Below are 12,158 nucleotides of genomic sequence, written 5' to 3' on the forward strand. Positions count from 1 at the left end.
GGGGACGGGCGAGGGGGACGGGGGACGGGAGGGGGACGGGCGAGGGGGACGGGGGGACGGGCGAGGGGGACGGGGGGACGGGCGAGGGGGACGGGGGGACGGGCGAGGGGGACGGGGGGGACGGGCGAGGGGGACGGGGGGACGGGCGAGGGGGACGGGGGGACGGGCGAGGGGGACGGGGGGACGGGCGAGGGGGACGGGGGGACGGGCGAGGGGGACGGGGGGACGGGCGAGGGGGACGGGGGGACGGGCGAGGGGGACGGGGGGACGGGCGAGGGGGACGGGGGGACGGGCGAGGGGGACGGGGGGACGGGCGAGGGGGACGGGGGGACGGGCGAGGGGGACGGGGGGACGGGCGAGGGGGACGGGGGGGACGGGCGAGGGGGACGGGGGGACGGGCGAGGGGGACGGGGGGACGGGCGAGGGGGACGGGGGGGACGGGCGAGGGGGACGGGGGGACGGGCGAGGGGGACGGGGGGACGGGCGAGGGGGACGGGGGGACGGGCGAGGGGGACGGGGGGACGGGCGAGGGGGACGGGGGGACGGGCGAGGGGGACGGGGGGACGGGCGAGGGGGACGGGGGGACGGGCGAGGGGGACGGGGGGACGGGCGAGGGGGACGGGGGGACGGGCGAGGGGGACGGGGGGACGGGCGAGGGGGGACGGGGGGGACGGGCGAGGGGGACGGGGGGACGGGCGAGGGGGACGGGGGGACGGGCGAGGGGGACGGGGGGACGGGCGAGGGGGACGGGGGGACGGGCGAGGGGGACGGGGGGACGGGCGAGGGGGACGGGGGGACGGGCGAGGGGGACGGGGGGACGGGCGAGGGGGACGGGGGGACGGGCGAGGGGGACGGGGGGACGGGCGAGGGGGACGGGGGGACGGGCGAGGGGGACGGGGGGACGGGCGAGGGGGACGGGGGGGACGGGCGAGGGGGACGGGGGGACGGGCGAGGGGGACGGGGGGGACGGGCGAGGGGGACGGGGGGACGGGCGAGGGGGACGGGGGGACGGGCGAGGGGGACGGGGGGACGGGCGAGGGGGACGGGGGGACGGGCGAGGGGGACGGGGGGACGGGCGAGGGGGACGGGGGGACGGGCGAGGGGGACGGGGGGACGGGCGAGGGGGACGGGGGGACGGGCGAGGGGGACGGGGGGACGGGCGAGGGGGACGGGGGGACGGGCGAGGGGGACGGGGGGACGGGCGAGGGGGACGGGGGGACGGGCGAGGGGGACGGGGGGACGGGCGAGGGGGACGGGGGGACGGGCGAGGGGGACGGGGGGACGGGCGAGGGGGACGGGGGGACGGGCGAGGGGGACGGGGGGACGGGCGAGGGGGACGGGGGGACGCGCGAGGGGGACGGGGGGACGGGCGAGGGGGGACGGGGGGACGCGCGAGGGGGACGGGGGGACGCGCGAGGGGGACGGGGGGACGCGCGAGGGGGACGGGGGGACGCGCGAGGGGGACGGGGGGACGCGCGAGGGGGACGGGGGGACGCGCGAGGGGGACGGGGGGACGCGCGAGGGGGACGGGGGGACGCGCGAGGGGGACGGGGGGACGCGCGAGGGGGACGGGGGGACGCGCGAGGGGGACGGGGGGACGCGCGAGGGGGACGGGGGGGACGCGCGAGGGGGACGGGGGGACGCGCGAGGGGGACGGGGGGACGCGCGAGGGGGACGGGGGGGACGCGCGAGGGGGACGGGGGGACGCGCGAGGGGGACGGGGGGGACGCGCGAGGGGGACGGGGGGACGCGCGAGGGGGACGGGGGGACGCGCGAGGGGGACGGGGGGACGCGCGAGGGGGACGGGGGGACGCGCGAGGGGGACGGGGGGGACGCGCGAGGGGGACGGGGGGACGCGCGAGGGGGACGGGGGGACGCGCGAGGGGGACGGGGGGGACGCGCGAGGGGGACGGGGGGACGCGCGAGGGGGACGGGGGGACGCGCGAGGGGGACGGGGGGACGCGCGAGGGGGACGGGGGGACGCGCGAGGGGGACGGGGGGACGCGCGAGGGGGGACGGGGGGACGCGCGAGGGGGACGGGGGGACGCGCGAGGGGGACGGGGGGACGCGCGAGGGGGACGGGGGGACGCGCGAGGGGGACGGGGGGACGCGCGAGGGGGACGGGGGGACGCGCGAGGGGGACGGGGGGACGCGCGAGGGGGACGGGGGGACGCGCGAGGGGGACGGGGGGACGCGCGAGGGGGACGGGGGGACGCGCGAGGGGGACGGGGGGACGCGCGAGGGGGACGGGGGGACGCGCGAGGGGGACGGGGGGACGCGCGAGGGGGACGGGGGGGACGCGCGAGGGGGACGGGGGGACGCGCGAGGGGGACGGGGGGACGCGCGAGGGGGACGGGGGGACGCGCGAGGGGGACGGGGGGACGCGCGAGGGGGACGGGGGGACGCGCGAGGGGGACGGGGGGACGCGCGAGGGGGACGGGGGGACGCGCGAGGGGGACGGGGGGACGCGCGAGGGGGACGGGGGGACGCGCGAGGGGGACGGGGGGACGCGCGAGGGGGACGGGGGGACGCGCGAGGGGGACGGGGGGGACGCGCGAGGGGGACGGGGGGACGCGCGAGGGGGACGGGGGGACGCGCGAGGGGGACGGGGGGACGCGCGAGGGGGACGGGGGGACGCGCGAGGGGGACGGGGGGACGCGCGAGGGGGACGGGGGGACGCGCGAGGGGGACGGGGGGACGCGCGAGGGGGACGGGGGGACGCGCGAGGGGGACGGGGGGACGCGCGAGGGGGACGGGGGGACGCGCGAGGGGGACGGGGGGACGCGCGAGGGGGACGGGGGGACGCGCGAGGGGGACGGGGGGACGCGAGGGGGACGGGGGGACGCGCGAGGGGGACGGGGGGACGCGCGAGGGGGACGGGGGGACGCGCGAGGGGGACGGGGGGACGCGCGAGGGGGACGGGGGGACGCGCGAGGGGGACGGGGGGACGCGCGAGGGGGACGGGGGGACGCGCGAGGGGGACGGGGGGACGCGCGAGGGGGACGGGGGGACGCGCGAGGGGGACGGGGGGACGCGCGAGGGGGACGGGGGGACGCGCGAGGGGGACGGGGGGACGCGCGAGGGGGACGGGGGGACGCGCGAGGGGGACGGGGGGGACGCGCGAGGGGGACGGGGGGACGCGCGAGGGGGACGGGGGGACGCGCGAGGGGGACGGGGGGACGCGCGAGGGGGACGGGGGGACGCGCGAGGGGGACGGGGGGACGCGCGAGGGGGACGACGCGCGAGGGGGGGACGCGCGAGGGGGACGGGGGGACGCGCGAGGGGGGGACGCGCGAGGGGGACGGGGGGACGCGCGAGGGGGACGGGGGGGACGCGCGAGGGGGACGGGGGGACGCGCGAGGGGGACGGGGGGACGCGCGAGGGGGACGGGGGGACGCGCGAGGGGGACGGGGGGACGCGCGAGGGGCACGGGGGGACGCGCGAGGGGGACGGGGGGACGTGCGAGGGGGACGGGGGGACGTGCGAGGGGGACGGGGGGACGTGCGAGGGGGATGCAGGGATGAGAGGGAGAAGGAGGGATGAAACATAGAAACATGGAAATTAGGGGCAGGAGTGGGCCATTCGGCCTTTCGAGCCTGCTCCGCCATTCAACATCATCATGGCTGATCCTCTATCTCAATACCATATTCCCGCTCTCTCCTTGATGCCTTTTGTGTCTAGAAACCTATCTGTCCCCTTCTTAAATATATTCAGTGACTTGGCCTCCACAACCTTCTGTGGTAGAGAATTCCACAGGTTCACCACCCTCTGAGTGAAGAAATTTCTCCTCATCTCAGTCCTAAATGTCCTACCCCGTATCCTGAAACTGTGACCCCTCGTTCTAGATCCCCCAGCCAGGGGAAACATCCTCCCTGCATCCAGTCTGTCTAGCCCTGTCAGAATTTTATACGTTTCAATGAGATCCCCTCTCATTCTTCTGAACTCTAGTGTATACAGGCCTAGTCGACCCAATCTCTCCTCATACGACAGTCCTGCCAGCCCAGGAATCAGTCTGGTGAACCTTCGCTGCACTCACTCTATGGCAAGTATATCCTTTCTTAAGTAAGGAGACCAAAACTGCACACAGTACTCCAGGTGTGGTCTCACCAAGGCCCTGTATAACTGTAGTAAGACATCCTTGCTCCTGTACTCAAATCCACTTGCAATGAAGGCCAACATACCAGATGAGAAAGGGATGGAGGGATGTGTTGTGAGGGAATACGCCATATTTCAGAAAGATACACCATAATATGAACAGAATACTGATATTATTAATACATGATATACTGGGTTTAAAAATCTAAAGCCTTGGAGACACAGGCTGCAAACAGAAATACAGGCTCCTGAGATAAAGATCAGTTGTTTAAAGTTGTAAAAACCAATCAAGCCTTGAAATGGGAATTATTTAAATATACTAAAACAATAACTCTATTGAAATGGCAGTTTGGCGCTTCCAGAGGGTCTGGGGTTTGCAACTAACACAATGAGAAGATCCAGTTTAAGGTGTTATAAGCTAACACGTTGAACAGAAATACAAACATTAAAAGAGGCATGTGCCTTTGAAAAGATGACATCAAGTAAAAGAAACACCTGCTGGTCAAATAGTTTTTATGTTAAACTTGGAAGATAGGAAACACGATTAAATATGCAACCAATTGAGATAGCTAGAAATGCATGAAACACTCTAGTCAAAGTGTCTTTAATATATACATAGTAAATATGATACCAACAAGAACACTTTGAAGATATGACTTCAATAGATACACCAAGCAATTACATTGTGTTTGTATTGAACTTGGAGCAGTTAGGAGACTCAACGTCTGCTAAAAACCAGTTAAGGCAATATTAATAACTGAATGAAAGTATTTTGTAAAAATGGCATCAAACAGAAACCATAGCTGTCATAATGGCCCAGAAATTCGGGTCTCCACAGGCGAGTACGCACGGGGTACTCATCCGTAGGCCCAATGGAAGTGCCGGTTTCGTGCATGCGCAGGAAACCGGAACTTCCGTTCCCTTAAAGGAAGGGGTTCAGAAGTCGAACGCATATGCCGGAGAGGCAGCGCGTGCGCATGGAACTTACGTTTTTTTTTGCGGGTTTCTCCGGGAGGGTAAGTCTCCAGGAGTTACACATGTAAAAAGCAGGCGCAAGGCCTGCTTTTAACAAGGTAAGTGGTGAATTAATTAAAATTAAAACATTTTTCCACAGGTTTATTATTTTTAAATACTTTAAAGGTAAGTTTATTTTTAGCCCCGTTAGAAAATGTAATTAATTTTTTCAAAAATTTAAATTGTTTAAAATAGTTATTTTATGTAATTTATAGTTATTTTAAAATGTGATTTAAAAAAAAAAATTATTTGAAGTTTTAGTGATGTTTTGGGGCTTATAGTATTTATAGTTTTGACAGTTCTTCCTGTCAATTTTATGAATGAAGCATTCCCTGCTACCATTGGCTCTCCATGGCCCACGTGATCCCAGGGGACGCATCGAACTAACTGCGCCCCTGGGATACGCAAGCACTGCGCGCCGGCAGTTGGAGGAGGCCCAGGATCGGAATCCCACGCGGGCCCACAACTCAACGGCCAGCGCGCTAGGTAAGTGCAGGTCGGGGGCTTGCACCCACGGGAAGCCCCCGACCTGAATTTCTGGGCCATTGTTTTTATGATGGTTTTTGAAACACCTAAAGCTAGAGACATAATTATGCATGCAGCAGCTGAATTGACAGTAAGAATAGAAAGCATTCAAAAGAGAGAATGAATAAGACAATTAGCTGACATCAGCAGAGAACTTCAAAGAATAAACCACTGCAAAAAGGGTATAAAAATAAGAGCTTTTCAAACAGAAAGTCAGAACTCGCTGAACGGGCCAAGCGTTTCTCAACTTCACAGGCATGCTCTGTAAGTTTTTAAACTTTGAGTCTCGGGTAATCAAAGTAATTGATTTAGTGGATGTTCTGGATTTAGAAATAAGTAAGAAATATAGAAATGTAACGAAGTAAAGATTTGAAAATAAGGATCTAAAATAAGGATCTCTGAGAAATAAGAAAAGTAAGCTACAGGGAACTTTGGTTTATCCGGAGGTTAACTGTCCGGAATGCTCGAGCCACCGGCAAAAATCAGGAGCCGTTTCGTTAGTTTTTTTTTTCTTTTCGTTGCTTTTTTTTCACCAGTCAGGCTCTACAAGGTCTCGCTGAAGCTGTTGCTAAGCTACAGAGACGCTTGCAAGGTACGGCCGACTGTTTAGAAACTGTTGCTAAGCAACAGGGTTTGTTGCCAGATACGGAGCTCAAAATCTCTGTATGTTTCAACATTAGCGCTGGTTTGTCCGGCAGTTTTGATGGGACGGCAACAGCTCGGTCCCGTCGGTGCCGGATAGCACAAAGTTTCCTGTATTTGTATTTTGAATTGTTAATGTTGCGACTGATTCAACAGCTGTTAACTGAATGTCGGTTCTTAAATAAAACTATATATTTTTAGAATTGTCTCAAAGAGTAAATCTGTATAAACTCACGAACCCAATTTCTGTACACTCTTTTGTAAGAAGTTGCAGAATTCTGGGGGTATTCCAGACCCTCATAATATCCGGAAGGTTACAGTCTAATTAAACTTATTAAAAATGCTTTCCGGAGGACGGTAACATCTTCAGTCGTTCCTTTCCTTTAGGGAGAGATAGCCTGAATCTTTAGACCCATTTAAGCGTCTTATGGAATTCGGCTATCTCTAACTTAATTTGAAGGTGAACATCTGGGGAATATGCCTGATCTGGGGTAGCCCAAAAGGGCTAGGACTTGTAATTATCCCTTCAGTGTGAGGGGGATAGAGGAATGTGTGAAGACAGGATGAAGGGATGTATGAGGAAGGGGCAGAGCAATATCTGAGGAGCGGACAGAATGTGAGAGGAGGGGATCGAGCGATGTCTGAGCAGTGGGTGTAGAGATGTGCGAGAAGGCATGGAGTGAGGAGTAAATGAGTGCAGTTACCTCTAATAATTTTGGTGTGTGCAGTAGATGCTGGACCGTAATTGCCAGGACCTTTTGATTCAGGGCCTGTCGGATGTAGTGTCGCCCCCGACCTTGTGCTGTCAGTATCTTTTTGCAGGCGATGGTTTTCTCCAAGACCAATGAGAGCTGAGTCAGCCTGGGAAAATAGGAAGGGACCCGAGTCAATAAATCGTTGTTATTTATGCGCAAATGCTACAGCAACTTCAGGCGAGGGCAGGTGCGCGGTTAAACTCAAATATCTAAAAGTTGCTCTCCGAGTTGCACTGCTTCGCCGCAAGGTTTGCAAAAATGATATTTCGCTGTCTGGCTCACCATTGAAATGTATCGAATGGTGTGAAGCTGCTGTATTTGCATGGTAGATATGAACTAAACTCGCCACGGAAAGTTAAGTCTTGTCCATTTCAGCCTAGGTATAAGAGTGGAGTCTCATTCCTTCAGGTTTTAATTGTTGTGGGAGATTTTAAAAATGTAAAATTTTAAATGTCTTTTACTTTTCCTTTCTGTCTCTTTTCTCTCTCCCTCTTAATCCAATCTTTCTTTCCCTCTCTTTCTGTACCTGATGTGACACTGAATTCACCCACTCTAATTTACTCTTCCTGCTCAGTCCTTGCGCTGTTAATTTCACAGTCCTTCAATCTGATTGGTTAAGGAGATACACAGTTGCTTGCCCTGTTCCCTCGTGTCCCAGATGCCCGGTTTCCCTCGCTGCGACGTTAGCGGCTCGCACTTCCAGCAACTTGCCACGCAAAAAATTTAAAAACCTAAACGTGCAAGAGCAAGTCTAACTAACAGCAGACGCCGTTCGATGCCCTGGTACAGCAAAATCTGGGCCAGTATCAGTAAAAGTAATCCACCGGCTTCAATGGAACATCCTGAGGACACAATAAGCCGCTGTATAAATGGAAGTTGTTTATTTACTTATTTTCCGCAGACACGCAATAACCAAAATCACAGAGGCAAACGTTCCACCAACCTCCAATTAAAACGTACAACCAACCCAGCACTGCCTCCTCCTCAGTTTGTAACTGAACAATGCACCCTACCTCCTACCTAGCTCAGGTCCCACCCGGTTATGTTCTGCTCCTGTCCACTTTGTACAAGGCCACAGCTACCCACCCTATGTGCAGCCTGACAAACGATACACTCTGTCCCCACCCCCCCTCCACCCCAATGTTCTCATTCCCAATTGTTCCATTTTGAAGTTTCGCACTAGATATTTCCAGGGTTCAGCAGAACTGGCCCTTCCCACAGGCAGACCTTCCATCTCCTAGAGTCATAGAAAGTTACAGCGCGGAAGGAGGCCATTTCGGCCCATTGTGTCCGCGCCGGCCAACAAAGAGCTATCCAGCCTAATCCCACTTCCCAGCTCTTGGTCCGTAGCCCTGCGGGTTACAGCATCCCAAGTGCACATCCAAGTACTTTTTAAATGTGGTTAGGGCTCCTGCCTCTACCACCCTTTCAGGCAGTGAGTTCCAGACCACAATAACCCTCTGGGTGAAGAAATTTCCCTTCAAATCCCCTCTAAACCTTCCCCCAATTACTTTAAATCTGAGCCCCCTGGTTTTTGACCCCTCTGCTAAGGGAAATAGGTCCTTTCTATCCACTTTATCTATGCCCCTCATAATTTTATACACCTCAATAAGGTCTCCCCTCAGCCTCCTCTGTTCCAAGGAAAACAGACCCAGCCTATCCAGTCTTTCCTCATAGCTAAGATTCTCTACTCCCAGACACATCCTTGTAAATCTCCTCTGTACCCTCTCGAGTGCAATCACATCTTTCCTGTAATGTGGTGACCAGAACTGCACGCAGTACTCTAGCTGAGGCCTAACTAGTGTTTTATACAGTTGAAGCATAACCCCCCCATCTCTTGTATTCTATGCCACAGCTAATAAAGGCAAGCATTCCGTATGCCTTCTTAACCACCTTATCTACCTGGCCTGCTACCTTCAGGGATCTGTGGACATGCACTCCAAGGTCCCTTTGTTCCTCTACACTACTCAGTATTCCCTTTCCTTGTCAGCCCTCCCCAAATGCATTACCTCACACTTCTCCAGATTGAATTTCATTTGCGACTGCTCTGCCCACCTGACCAATTTATTGATATCTTCCTGCAGTCTACAGCTTCCTTAGAGTCATAGAGTTATACTGCACAGAAAGAGGCCCTTCGGCCCATCGCATCCACACCGGCCATCAAGCCCTGTCTAATCTAATCCCATTTTCCAGCATTTGGTCCGTAGCCTTGTATGCTATGGTGTTTCAAGTGCTCATCCAAATGCTTCTTGAATGTTGTGAGGGTTCCTGCCTCTACCACCCTTTCAGGCAGTGAGTTCCAGATTCCAACCATCCTCTGGATGAAAAAGTTCTTCCTCAAATCCCCTCTAAACCTCCTGCCCCTTACCTTGAATCTATGCCCCCTTGTTATTGACCCCTCTACTAAGGGAAAAAGTTCCTTTCTATCTACCCTATCTATGCCCCTCATAATTTTGTACACATCAATCAGGTCCCCCCTCAGCCTTCTCTGCTCCAAGGAAAACAACCCCAGCCTGTCCAGTCTTTCTTCATAGCTGAAGCGCTCCAGCCCAGGTAACATCCTGATGAATCTCCTCTGCACCCTCTCCAAAGCAATCACATCCTTCCTATAGCGTGGTGACCAGAACTGCACACAGTATTCCAGCTGTGGCCTAACCAGCGTTTTGTACAGCTCCATCATAACCTCCCCGCTCTTATATTCTATGCCTCGGCTAATGAAGGCAAGTATCCCATATGCCTTTTTAACCACCTTATCCACCTGTTCTGCTGCCTTCAGGGATCTATGTACATGCACACCAAGGTCCCTCTGATCCTCTGTATTCCCTTGCCATGTTAGTCCCTCCAAAATGCATCACCTCACACTTTTCAGGGTTAAATTCCATTTGCCACTGTTCCGCCCATCTGACCAACCCATCTATATCGTCCTGCAGACTGAGGCTACCCTCCTCGCTATTTACCACTCCACCAATTTTCGTGTCGTCTGCGAACTTACAGATCATACCTTTTACATTCACATCCAAATCATGAATGTAGACCACAAACAGCAAGGGACCCAGCACCGATCCCTGCGGTACCCCACTGGACACAGGCTTCCAGTCACAAAAACAACCTTCCACCATCACCCTCTGCCTTCTGCCACTAAGCCAGTTTTGGATCCCATGTGCCAAGGCACCCTGGATCCCATGGCCTCTTACCTTCTTGACCAGTCTCCTATGCGGGACTTTATCGAAAGCCTTACTGAAATCCATGTACAGGAAACTTTGTGCTATCCGGCACCCACGGGACCAAGCTGCTGCCGTTGCCTAAAAAGTGCCGTACTCTCCAGAGTTAATGTTGAGAGATATGGAGATTCTTATCTCCGTATTTGACAACAAACACTGTTGCTTAGCAACAGCTTCTAAACACTCGGGTGTGGCCCTAAAGCTCTGTAGCTGAAGCTGTTGCTATAGCTACAGACCTTGCACAGCTTGACTGTTCAAACAAAGCAAAAAAAACCAAAAAGAATAAAAAACGGCTGCTGATTTTTGCTGGTGGCTCCAGATTGCCGGATAGCTCACCTCCGGATAGCACAAAGTTTCCTGTATACCACATCCACTGCACTACCCTCATCCACACACCTAGTCACCCCCTCAAAAAATTCAATCAAATTGGTCAGACATGATCTTCCCTTGACAAAGCCATGCTGACTATCCCTGATTAATCCTTGCCTCTCCAAGTGAAGACTAATTCTGTCCCTCAGAATTTTTTCCAATAATTTCCCTACCACTGATGTTAGGCTCACTGGCCTGTAATTCCCTGGTTTATCCCTACTACCCTTCTTGAATAATGGTACTACATTAGCTGTTTTCCAGTCCTCTGGCACATCCCCTGTGGCCAGAGAGGTTCTGAAAATTTGTGTCAGAGCCCCTGCAATCTCCTCCTTTGCCTCACACAGCAGCCTGGGATACATCTCGTCCGGGCCTGGGGATTTATCCACTTTTAAGCCTGCTAAAACCGCTAGTACCTCCTCCCTCTCGATGCTAATATGTTCAAGTATATCACAGTCCCCCTGCCCGATTTCTATGTCTACATCGTCCTTCTCCATAGTGAACACAGATGCAAAAAATTCATTTAAAACCCCACCTACATCTTCTGGCTCCACACACAGCTTGCCACTTTGGTCCCTAATGGGCCCTACTCTTTCCCTAGTTATCCTCTTGCCCTTAATATACTTATAAAACACCTTAGGATTTTCCTTTATTTTGCTCGCCAGTGTTATTTCATGGCCCCTCCTCGCTCTCCTAATTTCTTTTTTAAGTATCCCCCTGCACTTTTTATACTCCTCTAGGGCTTCCTCTGTCTTTAGTCCTTTGTATCTGCCAAAAGCCCCCGTTCTTTTCCTAATCCATTCTCGTATATCCCTTGACATCCAAGGTTCCCTGGGCTTGTTGGTCCCACCCTTGACCTTTACGGGAACATGTTGCCATTGTACTCTCTCAATTTCCTTTCTGAAAGACTCCCATTGCTCCGATGTGGATTTTCCTACAAGTAGCTGATCCCAGTCCACTTTGGCCAGATCCTGCCTTATCATATTAAAATCGGCCTTCCCCCAATTTAGAACCTTTATTACCGGTCCATCTCTGTCCTTTTCCATGACTACCTTAAATCTCACCGAATTATGGTCACTGTCACCAAAGTGCTCACCTACTAACACTTCTACCACTTGCCCGGCCACATTCCCTAGAATTAGGTCCAGTACCGCCCCCTCTCTTGTAGGACTTTCTACATGCTGGCTCAAAAAGCTCTCCTGGATGCACTTTAAGAATTCTGCACCCTCTAAGCCTTTCACACTGACTATCCCAGTTAATATTGGGGAAGTTGAAATCCCCCACTATTATTTGCACATTTCTCTGAGATTTGCCTACAAATCTGTTCCTCTATCTCCCCCTGACTGTTTGGGGGCCTATAGTACACTCCCAGCAAAGTGCTTGCCCCCTTTTTGTTTTTAAGTTCTTCCCATATGGCCTCATTAGAGGAACCTGTTAATATATCATCCCTCCTTCTTCAGTATCAACCACACAGCCGATTTTAGTATCATCTGCAAACTTCTTAATCATACCCCCTATATTCAAGTCTAGATCATTGATA

The 12,158-nt window shown here is 56.4% G+C and overlaps 1 protein-coding gene across 3 annotated transcripts in view; it reads right to left on the minus strand.

The window, feature by feature from the left end:
- Window positions 1-12,158, minus strand: part of LOC147102602 (uncharacterized) — a 115,668-nt gene that overhangs the window by 84,645 nt on the left and 18,865 nt on the right. For all 3 annotated transcript variants that reach the window (XR_015073032.1, XM_085963256.1, XM_085963257.1), the window contains exon 4: window positions 6,981-7,137. Coding sequence is in view for 2 of the 3 variants with exons in the window: in XM_085963256.1 (XP_085819382.1) it covers window positions 6,981-7,137 (157 nt within the window). In the remaining variant the exon portion in view is untranslated. The remainder of the gene's footprint in view (window positions 1-6,980; window positions 7,138-12,158) is intronic.

This window comes from Somniosus microcephalus, chromosome 21 (genome assembly GCF_052327205.1).
Source record: "Somniosus microcephalus isolate GS21.2 chromosome 21, FLI_Smic_1.0, whole genome shotgun sequence".
Taxonomy (NCBI): domain Eukaryota; kingdom Metazoa; phylum Chordata; class Chondrichthyes; order Squaliformes; family Somniosidae; genus Somniosus; species Somniosus microcephalus.